The 22983-nt window shown below is 46.2% G+C and overlaps 1 protein-coding gene across 2 annotated transcripts in view; it reads right to left on the bottom strand.

The window, feature by feature from the left end:
* Window positions 1–22983, bottom strand: part of LOC129851013 (receptor-type tyrosine-protein phosphatase gamma-like) — a 325487-nt gene that overhangs the window by 32314 nt on the left and 270190 nt on the right. For both annotated transcript variants that reach the window (XM_055917161.1, XM_055917162.1), the window contains exons 9-13: window positions 20942–21126; window positions 16898–17006; window positions 16499–16548; window positions 15355–16138; window positions 11689–11827 (exon numbers count right to left, since the gene is read on the bottom strand). In XM_055917161.1, the coding sequence (XP_055773136.1) occupies window positions 11689–11827; window positions 15355–16138; window positions 16499–16548; window positions 16898–17006; window positions 20942–21126 (1267 nt within the window). The remainder of the gene's footprint in view (window positions 1–11688; window positions 11828–15354; window positions 16139–16498; window positions 16549–16897; window positions 17007–20941; window positions 21127–22983) is intronic.

Here is a 22983-nt window from a genome sequence, read left to right as displayed (position 1 = left end):
TATGTTTAGAGTCAGGCTCAAGGTTGGTTGACCTGATCTCAGACCAGTAATTACTCACGGGTGGCTTACTGTCTACGGGCAGCCAATGTGATCCCGATGGGGGAGGGGTTACAGGGCAACATGGGGGTTGAGCCCTGAGCCCGAGCTCTGCTACGCAATAGGATTAGAATTACCCAACCCTCTCACGCCTTCAACACCTGCTACTGCCCAGGAGACCTCGAGCTCAACCACCACCTGTTTGTCTGTCTCTCTCTGTGTGTGTGTGTGTGTGTGTGTGTGTGTGTGTGTGTGTGTGTGTGTGTGTGTGTGTGTGTGTGTGTGTGTGTGTGTGTGTGCGCGCACGTGTGAATGAATATTCTACTGTGACAGATCCCCTGGGGCTACAGTGTCTGGGGGGGCTGTCCCCATCCAGACGACATCTCTGTAACACCAGGAACTTTATCTCTGGCACACACAGACAGACAGATATAAACACAGACACACAGACAGACACACAGACAGACAGACACACAGACAGACAGACAGACAGACAGACAGACAGACAGACAGACAGAGACACACACACACACACCCTGTCGTCTGTTTCACAGGACACACTAAGGCTAGGAGGGCTAAACTGAGTCTAAATGGTAGTTTAATTCAAACAGCCAGCCTAATCTTCCCTAGCCTGTTGCTGCAGCCATGATCTCTGCCATTTTCTCTCCCCAGAGGCCCCCCACAGGCCTCAGGGGGTGCTGCACTTCCATTAGCCTCTGTGACAGACAGCTATGAAAAATGTGGGTAAAGGTTGCCCTCTAGGCACAGATCTATGAGCAGCTTACCCTCCTGAAATCCTACAAACTTTACAATTAGGGTGGAGACATCAAAATGACCTGAGATCAGTATCTAGGGGCAGCTTCCTCCTGCTCTGCTGGGTCTCAGTGAGGGGCTAATTATCTGGTCGTGGCTGATGACCTTTAAGGAGCCGGGGGTGGTGAGAACCAGAGAGGTCACAGCCCTCACTCAGACGAAAACAGCTCTTTGAACCCAGGCTGGCATTAAACGCCTGTTTGAAGTGCTATGATGGATGCACTTTGATGATAAAGGCCTGAGGACTAAAAAATGCTCTCTTCAGCATCATAGGAAACATCTAAATCTTACAGTAAGAGATATTGGCAGGAAACTAGTGCTCATAACCTCAATGCTTTCTTGGTGATGCTGTTTGTGTGACAATATTTACAAATGGGTGAGTATCTATGTATGTAAACAAGCTAGTTGTTGAATGAATAAAAATGTGCATGCCCTCCACTACTTTGGCAGATGCAAAACCCTCTGTGATATATCTCCGTGTCATTGTCTCCCAGTGGGTGCTTGGTGTGTGTGTATGTTCTCACTCCTAACCCCCCATGTCTGAGTCCTGATTTTCGCAGGAGTGGAGCTAGGAAGTGACACAGATGGCCGGTCATGCCCCTGGGCCTTAACCCATGAAGGGGCTGGGTCAAGGAGAGCAGGGGGCTACTATAGGGCACTGGGGCTGATGGGGATAGCAGGGACCATAGCCAGCTTAAGTTTTTTAATGTTTCACTATTTTTATTTTTATGAAATTCCCTGAGGAGGATGGTCCTCCCCTTCCTCCTCTGAGGAGCCTCCACTTCTCCTGCACTAATACATGGAGAGACCACAGAGGTTAGTCAGGTGGGTGATTGAATTAGCACTGGAGTGTAGAAATCTCACAACGTCTGTTGACCAGCACTGTGTGTAGCAGTGGAGGCTCCTCAGAGGAGGAAGGGGAGGACCATCCTCCTCAGGGAATTTCATAAAAATAAAAATAGTGAAACATAAAAAAGTTACCCTTCTTAGATAACGATATAATAATAATTGATTAAAACAAACTGTTTTGCAATGAAGGTCTAGAGTAGACTTGGTGTAGCCGGAGAACAGCTAGCTTCTCTCCTCCTCTGGGTACATTGACTTCAATACAAAATCTATGATGCTCATGGTTCTCAACCACTTCCATAGACTTACACAGTAATTATGACAACTTCCAGAGGACATCCTCCAACATATCAGAGCTCTTGAGGCATGAACAGACATGCTATTATTATACCTTTATTTCAACAAGGAACACAGACTGAGACCGAGGTCTCTTTTACAGCTGGGCCCTGCGTATACATGTTTACACATACAGTTTAGGGACAATGATTAAGAAACTAAACATGACAAACAAAACAATCACAGATAACACAAAAAATACAGCAGCAGATTACATTTACACATAAGTTATTCCCCTAACAGCACAAGAACTTACATTACCCGAAACAGTTACAAGCAATACAAAAATAAAAATCCTCCAATAAATATTTAAAATGGACAAGGGGGACAAGAGTCTCAAGTTTAAGTTTAGTCTGCAGGCTATTCCATAAGCAAGGAGCGTTACAGGAAAAGGCAGCCATACCCAACTCTGTGGAAATCGCATGGGCCTCAAGTGTAGTCCATGTTGAGACCTGGTTTTAGGAATTATAATTCTAATGTTGATGAGTGATGATAAATAAGAAGGTAGTTTATTCAGAGGTGCTTTATAGACAAACACGAGAGCATGTTGTTCTGGTCTCACGGACAGCGAAGTCCAACCCACATTTTGATATAAAACACAGTGGTGAGTTCTGTAGCTAGCACCCGTAATAAACCTAAGTGTGTAATGATAAGTAGCATCCAGCGATTTAAGTGTTGATGCCGTAGCATGCATGTAAATAATATCCCCATAATCTATAGCAGACATAAAAGTAGCTTGCACAATTTGTCTTCTATTTGTAGCGGACAAACATGTACTGTTTCTATAGAGGAAGCCTAGCTTGATTTTTAGCCGTTTACAAAGTTCATCAATATGCATTTTAAAAGACAGTTTATCATCCAACCATATCCCTAAGTATTTATATGCAGATACCTGATTAATTCGAGAACCATCTAAGCTCGGATGTGCAAGTGTATTTCAACCAACTTTTTGAACCAATTAAAAATCATAAAATGTGTTTTCTTTGCATTTAAAACAAGTTCCAGCTGTATAAAAGACCCTTGTAATATCTTCAAATGCTTGGTCAGCCGTTGAAGCGATAGAGTACATGACAGTGTCATCAGCATATAAATGAATTTGAAACTTTTTTTATCTCATCACCGATATTGTTTATGTAGAGAGTGAACAGTAATAGAACCTTGTGGGACCCCTTGAACCAACTCCAATGGCTCCGACTGGAAGCCGTCGACTCTAACAGCCCGACTTCTATCCTTTAGATAGTCATGAAACCAACGACAGACATCCAACCCCAGTCCTATTGACGACAGCTTACCCAAAAGTATCGCATGGTCATTTGTTTTTTTTAAGTAGGCTAAACTAGCTAGCTGCATTCGCTAGCTAAGTTAGTGAAGGTGAAAGTAAAAAAAATATATATGGTACCTGTCAAAAGTTTGGACACATCTACTCATTAAAGGGTTTTTCTTTATTAGTAGGACATCAAAACTATGAAATAACACATATGAAATCATGTAGTAAGCCAATTTTTTTTAAAGAAATATATATATAATATATATAATAATAATATAAAAATATAAAATATATGTTATATTTGAGATTCTTCAAAGTAGCCACCCTTTGCCTCGATGCCAGCTTTGAACACTATTGCCATTCTCTCAACCAGCTTCATGAGGTAGTCACCTGGAATGCGTTTCAGTCTTGAAGGAGTTCCTATATATGCTGAGTACTTGTTGGCTGCTTTTCCTTCACTCTGTGGTATAACTCATTCCGAATTATCTCAATTGGGTTGAGGTCTGGTGATTGTGGAAGCCAGGTCATCTGATGCAGCACTCCATCACTCTCCTTCTTGGTCAAATATCCCTTACACAGTCTGGAGGTGTGTTTAGGGTCATTGTCCTGTTGAAAACAAATGATAGTTCCACAAAGCGCAAACCAGATGGGATGGCGTAGCGCTGCAGAATGCTGTGGTAGCCATGCTGGTTAAGTGTGCCTTGAATTCTAAAAAAATCACTGACAGTGTCACCAGCAAAGCACCCCCACAACATAACAACTCCTCCATGTTTCATGGTGGGAACCACAAATGCGGAGATCATCCGTTCACCTACTCTGCGTCTCACAAAGGCACGGCGGTTGGAACCATTAAATTCAAATTTGGACTCCTCATGATAGATTTCCTCCGGTTTAATGTCCATTTCTCGTGTTTCTTGGTCCAAGCAAGACTCTTCTTTTTACTGGTTGTCAGGATTTGGCCAGGATTGTTCAGGTTTTGGTCACTAGATGCCCCCATTGCGCCTTTTTTTGAACCTTTTGTGGTGGAGGTAGACGCATCAGAGGTTGGTGTTGGAGCTGTGTAACGATTGTCTAGTTCCTCCTCCTCAGACGAGGAGAGGAGAGAGGGATCGGAAGACCAATTTGCAGCGAGGTATGATGACATAATGAATTTTATTTACAAGACGAAACTAAACACACGAAGAACACTTGATAATTAACAAAACAACAAACGAACGTAGACTGACCTAAAACATGTGAACTTACATATAACGAAGAACGCACGAACAGGTACACGACTACAAACCAACGATACAGTCCCGTGTGGTAACATAATACGGACACAGGAGACAACCACCCACAACAAACAATGTGAAACAACCTCTCTATGTATGTCTCTCAATCAGAGGAAAACGAAAACACCTGCCTCTGATTGAGAGCCATACAAGGTCAATTAACCCTGACACTTAACAAGGAACAAACACAGAGAATGCCCACCCAGCTCACGTCCTGACCAACAAAACAAAGCTATACAAAAGGAAAACAAGGTCAGGAACGTGACATTACCCCCCCCCCCCCCCAAGATGCGGACTCCGGCCGCAAAACTCAACCTCAAGGGGAGGGTTTGGGTGGGCATCTGTCCACGGTGGCGGCTCCGGCTCTGGACGCTGTCCCCACACCACCATAGTCACTCCCCGCCTCCGTATCCCCCTCCCATTGACCACCCTCCAACTAAACCCACCTAAATGAAGGGGCAGCACCGGGATAAGGGGCAGCACCGGGATAAGGGGCAGAACCGGGATAAGGGGCAGCTCCGGGCTGAGGGACTCTGGCAGGTCCGGGCTGAGGGACTCTGGCAGGTCCGGGCTGAGGGACTCTGGCAGGTCCGGGCTGAGGGACTCTGGCAGGTCCGGGCTGAGGGACTCTGGCAGGTCCGGGCTGAGGGACTCTGGCAGGTCCGGGCTGAGGGACTCTGGCAGGTCCGGGCTGAGGGACTCTGGCAGGTCCGGGCTGAGGGACTCTGGCAGGTCCGGGCTGAGGGACTCTGGCAGGTCCGGGGTGGACGGCTCTGGCAGGTCCGGGCTGGACGGCTCTGGCTGGTCATGGCTGGACGGCTCTGGCTGGTCATGGCTGGACGGCTCTGGCTGGTCATGGCTGGACGGCTCTGGCTGGTCATGGCTGGACGGCTCTGGCTGGTCATGGCTGGACGGCTCTGGCTGGTCCTGGCTGGACGGCTCTGGCTGGTCCTGGCTGGACGGCTCTGGCTGGTCCTGGCTGGACGGCTCTGGCTGGTCCTGGCTGGACGACTCTGGCTGGTCCTGGTTGGACGGCTCTGGCTGGTCCTGGCTGGACGGCTCTGGCTGGTCATGGCTGGACGGCTCTGGCTGGTCCTGGCTGGATGGCTCTGGCTGGTCCTGGCTGGTCCTGGCTGGACGGCTCTGGCTGGTCCTGGCTGGACGGCTCTTGGCAGACGGGCACACCTGTAGGGAGGAGACGGAGAGACAGCTGGTGCGTGGTATAGGCACTGGCTGCGCTGGAGAGGAGGAAAGCTCTGACAGCGCTGGACAGGTGGGAGCAGCTGGAGAGAGAACCCGGAGAGACAGCCTGGTACGGGGGGCTGCCACCGGAGGACTGGTACATGGAGGTGGCACCGGGTATACCGGACCGTGAAGGAGGACACGTGCTCTTGAGCACCGAGCCTGCCCAACCTTACCAGGTTGAATGGTGCCCGTAGCCCTGCCAGTGCGGCGAGGTGGAATAGCCCGCACTGGGCTATGCTGGCGAACCGGGGACACCATTCGTAAGGCTGGTGCCATGTATGCCGGCCCGAGGAGACGCACTGGAGGCCAGATGCGTTGGGCCGGCTTCATGACATCCGGCTCGATGCCCAACTTAGCCCTACCAGTGCGGCGAGGTGGAATAGCCCGCACTGGGCTAAGCACGCGTACTGGGGACACCGTGCGCTTTACCGCATAACACGGTGTCTGACCAGTACGACGCCCTCTCACTCCACGGTAAGCACGGGGAGTTGGCTCAGGTATCCTACCCGAATTTGCCACACTCCTCGTGTGCCTCCCCCCAATACATTTTTGGGTCTGACTCTCGGGCTCCCAACCGCGTCGCCGCGCTGCCTCCTCATACCAGCGCCTCTCTGCCTTCGCTGCCTCCAGCTCCGCCTTGGGACGGCGATATTCCCCTGGCTGAGCCCAGGGTCCTTTGCCGTCCAGGATCTCCTCCCATGTCCATGAATCCTGGGATCTCTGCGGTTGCTGTCGCTGCCCTTTTCCCCGCTGCTTGATCCTGTTAATTTGGTGGGTGGTTCTGTAACGATTGTCTAGTTCCTCCTCCTCCTCAGACGAGGAGAGGAGAGAGGGATCGGAAGACCAATTTGCAGCGAGGTATGATGACATAATGAATTTTATTTACAAGACGAAACTAGACACACGAAGAACACTTGATAATTAACAAAACAACAAACGAACGTAGACTGACCTAAAACATGTGAACTTACATATAACGAAGAACGCACGAACAGGTACACGACTACAAACCAACGATACAGTCCCGTGTGGTAACATTATACGGACACAGGAGACAACCACCCACAACAAACAATGTGAAACAACCTCCCTATGTATGTCTCTCAATCAGAGGAAAACGAAAACACCTGCCTCTGATTGAGAGCCATACAAGGTCAATTAACCCTGACACTTAACAAGGAACAAACACAGAGAATGCCCACCCAGCTCACGCCCTGACCAACAAAACAAAGCTATACAAAAGGAAAACAAGGTCAGGAACGTGACAAGCTGTCCTGTCTCAGAGGGGTGAAGACAAGAGGCTTCATCCTTGCGCCTTCTTCTCTCACCGGCTTACCCCGCCCGAGAGGCATTACGATGTGGGGGATCGTGAACTCCTAGCGGTTAAGATGGCATTGAAGGAATGGAGACACTGGCTCGAGGGGGCTTCTCAACCGTTTCAAGTGCTTACGGACCACAAAAATCTGGAGTATATCCAGCAGGCGAAGCGGTTGAACTCCAGACGATGGTCTCTTTTCTTCAATCGATTCCAGTTTATCCTCACCTATAGACCCGGGTCTAAGAATCTCAAACCGTACGCCTTGTCACGAGGCTACTCTGCCATTCGAGAAGATACTGACATGACTGTCCTTCCTGCAGGGCAGATCGTGGTTCCGATCTCGTGGCAAGTTGAGGATACCGTGAAACAAGCTCAAGCCATCGAACCTGGTCCTAAAGGAGGTCCTGCCAATCGGTTGTTTGTTCCCAAGGCAGCAAGGTCCCAAGTCCTTCTGTGGGGGTACTCCTTTCGCCTCACCTGTCACCCGGGCGTAGGTCGCACCTTGGAGTTCATCCAGCGTAAGTTCTGGTGGCCCACCATAAAAGAAGACGTTGCCACTTTCGTATGCTGCCAGGGCAAATCTTCTCACCTCCGCCCTCAAGGACTCCTTCACCCTTTATCTATTCCCCACCGACCCTGGTCCCATATCTCGTTGGACTTTATTACTGGCCTTCCTCCGTCCCATGGTAATACTACTATCCTAGTCATCATCGACAGGTTTTCTAAGGCGGCCAGGTTTGTTCCCTTGACTAAATTACCTTCTGCCAAGGAAACTGCTGAGTTGGTGATTAACCATGTGTTCCGAGTCTTTGGCATTCCGCAAGATATGGTTTCTGACAGAGGTCCCCAGTTCGCCTCAAGGTTTTGGAAGGCCTTCTGCCAACTCATAGGGGCCACGGCCAGTCTATCTTCAGGGTACCATCCGGAGTCCAACGGCCAAACCGAGAGGATGAATCAAGAGCTGGAAACCACCCTCAGATGTATGGTCTCCAACAACCCGTCCACATGGTCATCCTTCATTGTTTGGGCTGAGTACGCGCACAACACCTTGTGCTCCTCCTCCACTGGTATATCCCCGCACGAGTGTCAGTTTGGCTATGCTCCTCTATTGTTCCCGGACCAGGAGGCAGAAGTCAGAGTGCCTTCAGCCTTGAGGTTTATCAGACGCTGTCGGCTTACGTGGAAGAAGGCCCGTCTTAATCTTCTGCGTTCCTCACAGCAGTACCAACGACGAGCCAACAGACGTCGCCGTCCCGGGCCTACCCTGTACCCCGGCCAGAGAGTATAGCTCTCAACTAAGAACTTACCGCTACGGGTGGAGTCTCGCAAGCTGTCCCAGAAATTCATCGGTCCCTTTAAGGTTGCCAGGAGAGTGAATCCCGTTACTTTTCGCCTGCACTTACCCAGATCCCTTAAGATTAATCCCACGTTTCACATTTCTTTATTAAGACCTGTTGTTTTTTCTCCCCTTATCCCGGCAGGCAGACCTCCCCCTCCGCCCCGTGTCATCGGAGGCCAGTCGGCTTATACCGTCCATCGGATACTGGATTCCCGCCGGGTGCAGCGGTCCTGGCAGTATCTGGTGGACTGGGAAGGCTACGGTCCCGAGGAGCGCTCCTGGGTTCCTGCCAAAGATATACTGGACCCTGACCTCATTTGTCAGTTCAGGGCCCTCCACCCTGAGAAGGCTGGTAGGAACGTCAGGAGCCGTTCCTAGGAGGGGGATTCTGTCAGGTTTTTGCCAGGATTGTTCAGGTTTTGGTCACTAGATGCCCCCATTGCGCCTTTTTTTTAACCTTTTGTGGTGGAGGTAGACGCATCAGAGGTTGGTGTTGGAGCTGTCCCATTGCGCCTTTTTTTGAACCTTTTGTTTTTTCCTTGTTCTAATTATTATTTGCACCTGTGTGTCATTTCCTTGTAGGTATTTAAACCCTGTGTGTTCCTCAGTTCTTTGCTCAGTGTTTGTATGTTAGCACCCAGCCCCAGCCCCAGCCTTGCTGTGAACATATATTTCTCTTGTTGGATTTTCCAGAGGTTCTCTGGTTTTGTTCGTGTTAATTTTTGATTAGTCTTTTGAGGTTTGTTTTTCCCTGCTGTTCTTACCGCTTTGTGGATTTTCTTTGTATTTTGGAGTATATCCATTATTTCTCTTGGCTTTATTTTTGACGTTGTGGATTTATATTTTTTGCCTGAAGATCTTTTTCCTTTATTAAACCACCATCTCTAGTACTGCTGTGTCTGCCTCATCTTCTGGGTTCTGCCGACTATTAGTGACTGTTTCTCACACCGGGTCCTGACACTGGTGTCCTTTAGTAGTGGTTTCTTTGCAGCAATTCAACCATGTAAGCCTGATTCATGCAGTCTTCTCTGAACAGTTGATGTTGAGATGTGTCTGTTACTTGAACTCTGTGAAGCATTTATTTAGGCTGCAATCTGAGGTGCAGTTAATTGCCAATTACTGAGGCTGGTAACTCTAATAAACATATTCTCTGCAGCAGAGCTAACTCTGAGTCTTTCTTTCCTGTGGCAGTCCTCACGAGAGCCAGTTTCATCATATCGCTTGATGGTTTTTGCGACTGCACTTGAAGAAACTTTAAAAGTTCTTGAAATGTTCCGGATTGACCGACCTTCATGTCTGAAAGTAATGATGGACTGTCATTTCTCTTTTCTTATTTGAGCTGTTCTTGCCATAATATATATATAGGGCTATCTTATGTATACCAACCCTACCTTGTCACAACACAACTGATTGACTCAAACGCATTAAGAAGGAAAGAAATTCCACAAATAAACTTTTAACAAGGCACACCTGTTAATTGAAATGCATTCTAGGTGACTACCTCATGAAGCTGGTTGAGAGAATGCCAAGAGTGTGCAAAGCTGTCATCAAGGCAAAGGGTGGCTACATTGAAGAATCTCAAATCTCAAATATATTTTGATTTGTATAACACTTTTTTGGTTACTACATGATTCCATATGTGTTATTTCATAGTTTTGATATCTTCACTATTATTCTACTATGTAGAAAATAGTAAAAATAATGAAAAACCTTGGAATGAGTAGGTGTCCAAACTTTTGACAGGTACTGTATAGATTTTTTAAACTTTCACTTTCACTAACTTAGTTAGCGAATGCAGATAGCTAGTTTAGCCTACTTAAACCCCCGGGTTCAAACATAGAGGGATGCTATGTTAGTTAGCTGGCTATGGCTATCCAACACTGGAACTATTCCAGGTCATGATAAGCTTTTGGTTTTATTAATGTATTGCCACAGGGGCCTGCCAGTGTAACTGCTAAACTGCTTGCTGTATACTGTACTGTATGATTGTAGCGGGTTTACTAACGCGTTAGTTCTAGTAGCTAGGCAAACATTTCCGTTAATATGGTGACACCACTGTCGGCTGTGTGTAGAGGTTATGGTATGAAAATTTGGCTTGGAAAGTTTTTTCCACCTGGTCACAGACAGCTGTTGTATTGTGCACTGAAGTCCACAAGCAAAGGGGAAAGGTAAGAGGATTAGAGAGTGTAGATGCGAGAAGGAATAATATATACAATGAGCAAAGTGATCATGCTGTTTATAAGTGTATTCACTCTGCTGATTCTTAAACGGAAGCAAACAGAATGAAATGTGGATAAACATACCTGAATTTGTCCCATAGGAACTCTTGTTTGCAACTGTTGGACTAATGATTACAACCTACATGTGTAGGCAAGAGTGTGCAAGGCGGTATTAAATGTGTCACTGTCTGTCACTTTGATTACTCCTAATTTCTCTCGACCTGTTCACCTATGTTGTAAACTTTCATTTGTATGCTAGATTGTAGCAACCTCATAATGGGTATAGGGAAAATTTGAGTATCATGTAGTAGCCTGAACGTATCGATATTACATTGAGCTGGGTGAATGGAATATGCATGACAGTCATCCAATATGCTGTAATAGAAATAAGCCCATGCTCATAAAAAAAAAATCTTCCTCCCTCATCTTAAACGGCACCGACCGCCATTGGTGTGCAGCCTATACCTGGCTGTTTTTGTGTATGTTGCTCTATGTTCACCATTCTTTAGGGCTGTGATGGTCATGGAATTTTGGATGACTGGTCATACTGTAATTATTGGTCAGCCAAATGACTGCAGCCACCGTTATAATCGCTTGAATAGCAAATGTTATTTATTCATAGTTTTTAAAAATGCACATTTTCTCCTCTCTTCCACTTCTGTCTGCATATGCTGCAGCTGCAGAGAGGGGGGTGTTGCCTAGGCAACCAAATACTTGTTTGCTGCAACACAAAGTTTCATCACTTTGTAAAGAGTCCATGTTACCGTGGAAACTGACTCAACCCAGGAATGCCCGGCCTTCCCATGTTAAGTCAATTTTATTTATATTTTTTTCATGAGGGCCTTCCTCCATAATCATCGGTTACACGATTATACGGTTATCGTGCCAGCCCTACCCTTCTTCAAACTATATCAACAGGATTTGGGGAAACATTCTTCCTGAAAGGTTTTATTCAGCTACATGAGTGTGATGTCTCAGTGTGTTATAGTACCCACCTCCAGTAGACGAGCACAGCCAGCAGCAGGATGAGGCAGACGAAGGTGAGGGCAGAGACCACCACCAGGGGGATGATCCACTCCACCCTCCCCATCCCTGGGGGACCCTGCTGGGTCAGGTTGGACACGCTAGTCCTCTCTGTAGGAGGGGAGAGGACATACAATCAGTCAGAATAACAGCAACATTTACTGGACATATTGGGGATGCTGATCCGGAACAGGAGAGGTGGGGAAGGAGGACAAAGGCACATTTAGCCAGGTTTAACTGAGCTTCACAAAGGTAAAAAATGAACCACAAAATAATAATAAACAATGATGTGATCAAATTCACTAGCCATCTTCTCAACTGAAAACACATGTTACAGGTTAATTTACCTTGGTAAAATGCTGGATACATGATCAGGCAGAATGTTTGCTAAGAAACTATACTATAATACCCCAAAAAATGTGCTGGAGAATGTTCGGCAGTGCTTACCAAAGAAACAGTAGCCTCTCTTCATACCAAATGCTACCAGTGACAATACATTCCTATGCTATCAAAGACAAGTATTCTAAAGTTAGATTTTGGCAGGTAGTGTGGCTATCAACATCATCATCAGCCCCTTAACCTACTATATCTAGACTGGTGCTTTACACAGACAGGAACAATCCAATCCTGGATCATATTTAATAGACACACACACACACACACACACAGGAGAAAACATGGTCAACAACAACCAAAAACGACAAAGATTAATTGATATTGGAGACTATTAGAACATCAGTAATCAAATCATAATCTGTTTATTTATGAAGGCAACCCTGGTGCTACAAAGCCAGTTTATCTAGCTACCCAGATAAGTGCTACACTTAGATTCCAAACATCCTGAGCCAGGCCCACTCCACGCTAAGCCCCAACCCTACCTACCCAGGGCTGGTTCTCCTGCTGTGCTGTTCCTGGACCCCATGGCTTTATTCTGCAGCAGGAGCCCGGGTGGTAGCAGCAGTGGCACAGTGGGGGTAGCCCTGGAGGCCGAGACAGCAGTCCCCTGCACTGCAGCACAGCCAGCCACTACCACAGCCGCTCTCTCTCTCCCTACCATCCACACACACCATACTGGCAGGGGAACCATCGTGTGCTGCTCCACTCTGCTCTGTTCTGCTCTCTCCTGTCTGCCTCTCACTCAAAGACGAGTCGTCCCAAAACACAGCGCCAGCGGAAGTGCACACGGACGAACAGGGGCAAACAAACAAACGCGATAATGCATACACAGCCAGTCACAAACCTGCATCGAAGGATACACACACGGGTGACCACATACACATGCAGCCAAACACACTCACACAGACTCACACACCAATGCACACAAGGCCTACATGACTCTAGTGCCAGGCAGGGAGTTATAAATGGAGCAGAGGTTTTTCCCCTGCAGCGGTGTCTCTGCTCCGAGCTCATCTCGCTGGGTCTGAAAGTAGGCCAGCACTCAGCCTAAAGACAACACCAAGGAGGGAGAGAGAGGAGGAAGGAGGAAGAGAAGGAATGGGAAACAACAAGGATGGAGAGAAGGGGAGTGAGAAAGACAATGTGAGAGAGAAATAAATAGAGAGCGATCGAAAGAGGTGTAGGGAAAAACAGAGGTGCAAAGGGAAATATAGGAAAGGAGAGAAAGTGGGAAAGATGAGAGAGGAGGGTAAGGAGAGTGGAAGAGATAATGAAGGAGAGAGAGGAGGGTAAGGGGAGTGGAAGAGATAATGGAGGAGAGAGAGGAGGGTAAGGAGAGTGGAAGAGATAATGAAGGAGAGAGAGGAGGGTAAGGGGAGGGGAAGAGATAATGGAGGAGAGAGAGGAGGGTAAGGAGAGTGGAAGAGATAATGAAGGAGAGAGAGGAGGGTAAGGGGAGTGGAAGAGATAATGGAGGAGAGAGAGGAGGGTAAGGGGAGTGGAAGAGATAATGGAGGAGAGAGAGGAGGGTAAGGAGAGTAGAAGAGATAATGGAGGAGAGAGAGGAGGGTAAAGAGAGTGGAAGAGATAATGGAGGAGAGAGAGGAGGGTAAGGAGAGTGGAAGAGATAATGGAGGAGAGAGAGGAGGGTAAGGAGAGTGGAAGAGATGATGGAGGAGAGAGAGGAGGGTAAGGAGAGTGGAAGAGATAATGAAGGAGAGAGAGGTTGAACAGAAAACAAGGAAGGAAAGAGGGGAAGGTCCTATCCCCCAGAAATAGGTAACAGAAATAGCTATAATGTCACTGTGTAATATTATGGTTTTCCATAAAATGTAAATTACAGTATAACCCAGCAGACCTAATCAATATTGTACATGGCAAATTGTAGTTAAGGCTGTCTGCAAGGCAGTGGCAGTTTAGAAGCCTACTTCCAGCAGTGTATCTCAGCGTTAGCCACAGTCTTTCAGTATGTAGAGCTTTCCTGGGCAGATCACTTTACTCCACTCAACACAAGTTTTGTGGAAGCTACTCTGAAAATATAGTTTGCCAAGCTACCAATTACTTCACACTGGAAGAAGTTAAGCTACACTAAAGCTACTTTTAAGAAAAATATATTTTACATAACTAAAGTTACTTTAAAAAAGTAGTTCACAACATCCAAACTACTTCGTGAAAAATTATCATATCTAAATCTAGCCTGGGCAGCAGCTAGTGGGTGCTGTAGATCCATAGCGCCCACTAGTGGCTGCTCAGGCGAATCTAAATCTGACATGTCATGAGCTATGTTTCCATTCAAATTGGTGACAGATTTTCATGCAAATATTCAAAAATGTGCATAAAAACAATATGTGCATATTCCCATCAGAGTTGTGATTCCATCAAATTTTCTTGTTGCAGATAAAAACTATGTGCGTGATGACATAGTGCACATATGTATAGTTTTTGTGGTTATATTCCCATGTACCGAATAAAAAATCCAAGTTAAATGGGCTTCCATCGCATTTTCAACTCTATTGATGGTTTTCTCAACAAAAAAAGTTTTTTTAATTAGCACCCTAACACTGCTCAACACCTACAGTATGTCATTCAGTACAAACACAAGAGGGATTGTAGGCATTAGTGTGCGTGTAAGTGGGTATGTGTGGGTATGAAAAAACATTACAACTGAACCATGGTAAAGTATGTCTAATACAAGGCTGACATATTCCTTTCCACTTTAAAGTCTTATTATAAGGCGGCAGGTAGCCTAGCGATTAAGAGTGTTGGGCCAGTAACCAAAAGGTCGCTGGTTTGAATTCCAGAGCTGACTCTGTAAAAAATCTGTCGACGTGCCCTTGAGCAAGGCACTTAAACCTAATTGCTCCTGTAAGTCGCTCTGGATAACTGCTAAATAATTAAAATGTAATACGAGGAATCACATACTGAAGAAAGGAAAAAGATCACAAGTTGAGACAGGGAGTACAACTTGGTCCAGCTCTGATGCCCTTTCATTATTTTTCTCATAATGAACTGAAGAGAGGGCTCCTGAGTGGCGCAGCGGTCAAAGGCACTGCATCTCAGTGCAAAAGTCCCTGGTTCGAATCCAAGCTGCATCACATCCGGCCGTGATTGGGAGTGGCGCACAATCGACCCAGCATTGTCTGGGTTTGGCCAGGGTAGGAAGTTGCAAATAAGAATTTAACTTGCCTAGTTAAATAAATGTTACATAAAAAAAGAGAAGGTACTATAATGCCTGTGCTCACCTGTGTGTATGGAGAATGGCCAGTGGCTTTTGTCCCTTCCTGTGCTGGGCCGGAGGGTGGGGGAGGGGCTGTCTGGGTCTGGGAACTCTGCCGTGTCATTCCCTAGCTCCAAGGTAGGGGGCACCACTGTGTCTGTCTCCACCGTACTCTGTGTGTGTGTCACCAGCTGGTCCTCCTCAGCACTAGAGGGCCTAGTGCTGTTTGTGTTAGTTTCCGTCTCACTCTCCCCTCCTTCTCTTCCTTTCTCTTTGGCAGTCGAGGCTGGTGCTGCCGTGGGCGGCTCTTTCACTACCGTGCTGTTCGTCTGCTTCTCTACCTTGTCTGCCATCGCTTTCTTCTCTTTCGTCTCCTTCTCTTTCTCCTCCTCGTCTTCCTCCTTATCCTCCTCTCCTTCTTTCTCTCCCTCCTCTCCCTCCCCTTTCGCACCTTTCTCCCTGTCCTCGGAGCCCTCTCCATTGTCTTTGGCTGCGTCTGCGCTCTGGGAGGCTGCTGGTTCGCTGGTGGGCTGACGAGGGGTGGCAGCGGTGGGATTCTGGCTGGAGGATGGGGCTCTGGTTGGCCACACAGAGCTGGGGAAGGAGGAGATGACCCCACCACTGAACCCTAGCCCTGCCAGTAGGGTACTAGTCACCACGGACGCCACCGTCGCCTGGCTACCACTGGAGGAGGGGCTGATGCCTGTCGCCATTGACACAAAGGAGAAGGGGAGGCCGGAGGAGGTCCAGGTGGAGGAGCCGGAGCTGATGGGAGCCATGTCTGCCGAGGAGGCTGGGGAAACAGTGGGCTGGGAAGAGAAAGTAGGGAGAGGGGGAGGCGGAATAAAAGGTGAGTTGGTAGGAGAGGGAGGGAAAAGAGACAAGTGATTGAGAAATGTAATGACATAATAGCCATGTGACATAATAAATATGTGGAACTGTTTCATCAATTGAAAATAAAAAGCAACCAAGTACATCATCTGTTATCTGCACATTACTGACATAGGACATTTCATTTATATCTGTGGTCTGTAGTTAAAATGAATGTCTTTGGAGTTGACAGTATCGGAGTGACAGAGCATGCTCTCCAGCACAGAGGTTTAATAATGAGACAGTGCTGCTCCCTGTTGGAAAGAGGTAGTACTACGGAGTGTTCACGCAGCACTCACCATCCCAGTCTTCACTATCCTCGTCCCTTCAAATATCCTGGTTGTGTTAGCTGAAAGGAGAACATAACATGAAACTTGTTAACCAATGATAACACAAAATATATGTTACTGTATAGACAGTGTAATAGCGCTATTGATTCTAGCTTTGCAACAAATCGGCATAGGCATTTAGACAGACAGAGATATCGTAATGAGGAGGGGAAAGAGTAGAGGCAGCTCTGCATCACTAAACAAGACAATAAGGGAACAAAACAAGAGACAAAGAGATTTGAGATAAATATAGACTGTGATGAAATGTGAGGAAAATATTTACAGATTATTTTTACAAAAGTGAAAAGGAAAAATGAAGGACAGAGGATTATGAGGACGATGAGGAGGATGATAATGAGGAAGAGTCACCTCTGAAGAGCATGCTCTGGCTGAAGTCACTGCGCATGTCATTCATACACACAGCTTGCACCCGGAACAGATACAGCACATCAGGAGACACTGGAGTGATGACAGCTTCCTGTAACACACAACCCCCCCCCCCCCCCCACGCAGCCATTGCAAGGCAGGGGGGCCCACAAGCTTTGAGATATAATATGAACACACCATTAAATGAACAATTATCTCATGTAGTTTTTTGCAGTAGCGCTCTGTAACTTTAAAGAATATTTATCTCAAAACTGTGATTCTTAAAAGATGTGTTCAGAGATTTGGTCAACTCCATCAGATTTGTCTAAAATCCTAAATTAATCAGGAATATGCAGTCAGCTATACCATAAGGACCCCTTATTCATGTCCTCAATACATGTAGTGCAGCAAGACCACTCATGGTCTGTAAAATTCTCTACTTTTGATAGATTTAAACAAACACTATTGGAATCACCATGGTCACAACCATAAACTGTCAACTCCATCTGCTTCATAGAATATGAATTTTTGTTAAAATGTTACATATAATTAGGTTAAGAGTTATAAAGCAAAAGAGGAAAAACACAATTGCTACCATTGTATACCACTTGAATGTATAAGAAACTGCACTGCATCAGATTTTCTTTTACATCAACTCCGTCAGAGTTCTAGAAGATCTGACAGAATGGTTATTTTTAAATGGGGATTCAAATGAATAATTTTCCATATTTTACAAATAAATTTTTGAGGCAAATATATGTCTGTTTGAGTATCTGTTGTCAGCTCTGTCACTTTTTTTGTGTCAATATTCACAAACAAGTTTTTATCACTGTTCTGCAACATGCTTAAACAATGGAAGTATTAGCTGTGCTGACCTAAGAGAATGTTTGCTTTATAAATGTTGTTTTATGTTCTAAATCTAAAAAACATGGCAAAATGTTACCGAAATTAGCCCTGGAGCTATAATTTAAAAATATATATTTTAATAATATAATGTTAGAATTAAAAAAGCAAGGCCTTTAAACACATAAAAATGTTTTTTTTTTTACAGTGTTTGATGGAGTTGAAATAAATCCAGTTAATTGCATTTAAAAAAAAAAAAAATTAGGAAGCTGTGCCTTTACCATGCTACGGTGAAGCATGGTGGTGGCAGCATCATAATGTGGGGATGCTTTTCAGCGGCAGGGACTGGGAGACTAGTCAGGATCGAGGCAAAGATGAACGGAACAAAGTACAGAGAGATCCTTGATGAATACCTGCTCCAGAGTGCTCAGGAACTCAGACTGGGGCGAAGGTTCACCTTCCAACAGGACAACGACCCTAAGCGCACAGCCAAGACAACGCAGGAGTGGCTTCGGTACAAGTCTCTGAATGTCCTTGAGTGGCCCAGTTAGAGCCCGTACTTGAACCCGATAGAACATCTCTGGAGAGACCTGAAAATAGCTGTGCAGCAACGCTCCCCATACAACCTGACAGAGCTTGAGAGGATCTGCAGGGAGGAATAAGAGAAACTCCCAAATACAGGTGTGCCAAGCTTGTAGCGTCATACCCAAGAAGAATCATGGCTGTAATCAAAGGTGCTTCAACAAAGTCCCGAGTAAAGGGTCTGAATTCTTATGTAAATGTAATTTTTCAGTTTTGTGCTTTTTATAAATTAGCAAAAAATTCCAAAACCTGTTTTTGCTTTGTAATTATAGGGTATTGTGTGTAGATAAGGAAAAAACAATTACCTCAATTTTAGAATAAGGTCGTAACATAACAAAATGTGGAAAACGTAAAGGAGTCTGAATACATGCACTGTATTTAAAATGTTGCTAATATTAAGACAAATATTAGCGGGAAAAAAGTTGAGATTGTCCTTGAGCTTTAAAATAGCAAAATGTATCAAATTGCATGAGATTAGCTACAAAAAAAATTCTCTGCTCCATGGCAAAATAAAAAAATGATTGGGTTGGGGGTGGACCTTTGCTCAATTCGTGTGAGGGGGAGGGGGCGCCGCGAAACTGCGCTATGCCAGTTACATACACGCATTCAAATATCAATTCTGTCGGGGCAGGGGTGCATGGCTCCTGCTACACACTGAGTGATTGATCCAACAGAACTAAAGGAGGATGTGTTTGGCACAGCGAACGTCCGTGCTCACACACACAGAGAGACCATCCATGCTCACACTTACATAGCGAACGTCCGTGCTCACACACGCAGAGAGACCATCCATGCTCACACTTACATAGCGAACGTCCGTGCTCACACACACAGAGAGACCATCCATGCTCACACACACATAGTGATTGTCCATGTTATCCATGCTCACACACACATAGCGAACGGCCGTGCTCACACACACAGGATGTGGAATCGTCTACAGAACACTTCCCATAAACCCATCCAGCTAGCAGACACATCATTGTCTGCTATAGAGAAGGAGTGTGTGTACACCTACTGTACACTTAGGTCGGGTGGCGAGAGCACACAGTAATAAACATGCACACACACACATACTTAGATGAGTTCTGGGTACCTTCCTGGAGAGGTCACACACCTTAGTCTAGAATCCTACACAACACAGCCTGCCCCTTGACTCAAACACAGCACAGAGGGCAGTGGTCAAAGAATGAAGGTTAGAGCAGGATGGGAGAAATAAATGTTCCCTCTTCCTCTCTCCCTCTGTCTCCCTCTCCTTTCCTGCTTTCTCTAGACATCAAACAATGAGTTTACCACAGTCTTGAGTGGTACGATTGTAGCAAAACTGTAGCAACAATGTATAACGTATTTTTAATTAGGATGCAATGTAAATCCCCCTGGGCAACAATGTATAACCTATTTTTAATTAGGATGCAGGTTGGGCGGTTGAGACAGGCCTGAGTTAGCCAACACCTCACCTCTCTCTCCCTTCCTATTTTCTCTTTATGGTGGACGCGTTCCAGATAACACGCATTAATTATCCCCACGGCGGGGAGATGGCGGTCCAATCCACCGCTAAATGCATGAGGAATGGCTATTATCATAAGTCACATTCTCCGGTGTCCGATCGCCAGGGAGGGCTCGCCGCACAACTACATTTTACATTAAGTAAATGCGTTTGTTCTCCCCTCACCACCACCATCTCCTCCATGATTTATGCAATTTCTGCACAGTTTAATTCAGTTAAGGATGTGTCTGCCCTGTTCCCGGCGGTTATTACAAGTGGAGAGGGCTGTAAAGACCAACGGCAGGCAGGGCTGAAGTGGTTTAGTGGGGCCTTTCCATGGATTCTGACGACAGGTTTCATAAAGCCTGGATGTGCCATGCGCTCCCTAATGTGACCCGCATAGTGGAAGTGCCCAGGGAGAAGACAGAGAATTAAAATGGAAATGACAATCTGAAAGAAAAGGAGGAGAGATGGAGGGGGAGAGGGAGAGAACAAGAGAGAGAATGAGTGGGAGGGGAATGATGGAGAAAGAGAAAGAAAGCGTGAGAGAGAAAGGGAGCGAGAGAGAGAGAGAGAGAGAATGAAACAGAAATAGATGGAGCTTGAGAGAAATAATAAAAGAGTGAGAGAACAGGAAGGAGTGATGAGAGGAGGAAGAATGGCTGAGACGCGAGCGGCTGTGGTACATGAGGAGATGATATTCCGTTAATATCGGGCAGCCCTCAAAGAAAAGAACCGCTAAGTCTCTCCTCTGTTCTCTTTTCCGCTGTCCCTTGTTCTCCCTCCCTCTATCAGCAGGCAGGAATCCCTCCCTCCTGCTCATTAAATCCCAGCCACCATTGGAACACAATGGCAGGATATTAAAAGAGCTGTGGGTGTTTAAAATGCCAGCGCTGCTGCTCTGGGGGGTGGCTCTGCGCCTTACGTTGATGTTTCACAGTGCTAGTTTCAAGGTCAAACTACCAACAGTGTCACTACAGTAAGTCTCCACATGCAGTCTAATATGCAGCCAATTTACCATAATTTGTCAGTCGATCTCATCAGTTTCTGTACTGTCACTGTGTGTGGTAAAGTTGTGTGAGTGTGCTTGTGTATGTGCCTGTGTGTGTGTGCGGGTGTGGTGTAGAGTAACTGACCAGTTTGTGTTGGCTGTCGGTGACGTGCGTTTCCTCGTAGGACTCGTCGTGTTTAGTCCAGCTGTAGGAGATGAGGAAGGAGATGATTGGCGGGTGGTAGGTGAACTCTGGCAGGGTCCATCGCACCCCCAGGGCCGTGCGGTTCAGATGCTGCACCTTCATGTTGATGGGAGCACTGCTGCACACTGAGAGAGAGAGGGAGGGAGGGAGAGAGAGGGGAGAGAAATGAGATGGGGAAAAATAAAGAGGAGACTGTGGTCCCACAACAATCTGTAATCTAAGACAAAGGAGGATAGGAGAACCCACCACACACACACACACAATGGACACCCAGATGTATGTACTGTATACTCTCCACACACACATACGGTACATGTAGACACTTAGCCGAGGGTGATGAGGAGAGAGACGTGCTGAGGAGAGAGAGATTTGTGTGTTAACAGTGCTTTGAGGCAGTTGTGTCATGGAGTCATGGAGTCGTTCCACCAGACAGTAGTATCGGTCTGAGGGCTAACATAACACAGGCACTCATATATACCATCCTCCAGGCCTTCCCTCTTAGTTTCATATCTCCCTATTCCCTATGCCTCCATACAACATGTAGTGGATTTGCTCAGCAGTGGTGTTGTTTCCTCATGTGGCCACTAGATGTCTCTGTTTGACCAGTATGAGCAGAGTCCTCCAGTCCTCAGCTCTGCATGGCGTTAACATGGCGTCACAGGCAGCTCCATGGCTCTGTAGTCTCCACAGCAGAGGGGTTCATCACTGGACATGTCAGCAAGCTGAAGAAATCACTTCAATAATCAAACCCTGTTTTATTCAAAGAGAAATGATATGGAGTTGTTCTATTTCTCCGATAATCCCCTCACCTTAACAGATGTCATCCACACCTAGTAAAGACAGATGGATGGGACTGAGGAACCAAATGCTGCCTACAGTTGAATCATCAGCATCAATATTACTAATACCCCGAGGATGAATATAACACATGACCTAAACAAACAGCATTGATATGTGTGAGTACACTATATTTGTAGAATGATAAAGTACGCATAACAATAGCCTATTATGTGTGACTAAATTCATTAGTCATAAATAGCAGCAATGCGGTTATCAATGAATATCCCGATGAATAGTCCCATGTAGTTTGGCATTACTAAAGTGATTAGTCACTCCATTCTCCCCCTGTACGCTGCCTGGCTGGATGGGCCAATGGAACCTGTTTGACCTCCACACACACACACATGGTGTCCTCTAGATAACACCCAGCTGTGGTGGGTCAGCCTGCACTGTCACTCTCTCTGCGTGCACGCACGTGTATGTGTGAGTGTGAGAGAGAGAGAGCGAGAAAGAAAGAAAGAGAAGTGAATGTGAGGCAGCAGGTAAGGGGTGTCTCTGTGATGAAAGGCATAAGAGGATATATCCATCACCCCTCCCAGGCCCCAAAGCCCCTCAGGACTCTATGATAGATGGGAGCGTTAGCACAAAATAGTACACACACACACACACACACACACACACACACACACACACACACACACACACACACACACACACACACACACACACACACACACACACACACACACACACACACACACACACACACACACACACACACACACACACACACACACACAGGGGACAGGTAGCGATGGCAAAGGATATCATTCTTTCGTTCTGGCCACCAAAAAAAAGAGAGGAGGTCTCTTAAGAGATGTGAGAGGCAGTTTAAATGAGGAAGGTGATCTGTGGTCCATGCTGGTAGATGAATGGCCAATAGAAAGGAGTGAGAGAGCCAGCTACCTGGTGACTTACTGGAACCTCATAGAGTTTTAGGAGGTTACTCACACAACCGTGCTTTAACTGTGTAATAACTATACAGTAGTCTACAGTGGACAGTCTGTGCCCTGTGGGACGTAATACCTGACTTAACCCCATGGTCAGAAACCCTACTCAGTGTGTAGTGATGATGAACACTGACTTGCGTATGTGTTACTCCAGGGCTTGGCATCCCCTTCCTTGTCGTCTCTTCAAATCCT

This window comes from Salvelinus fontinalis, chromosome 3, assembly GCF_029448725.1.
Source record: "Salvelinus fontinalis isolate EN_2023a chromosome 3, ASM2944872v1, whole genome shotgun sequence".
Classification (NCBI taxonomy): Eukaryota; Metazoa; Chordata; class Actinopteri; order Salmoniformes; family Salmonidae; genus Salvelinus; species Salvelinus fontinalis.
This window is presented reverse-complemented; position numbering and strand designations above follow the sequence as displayed.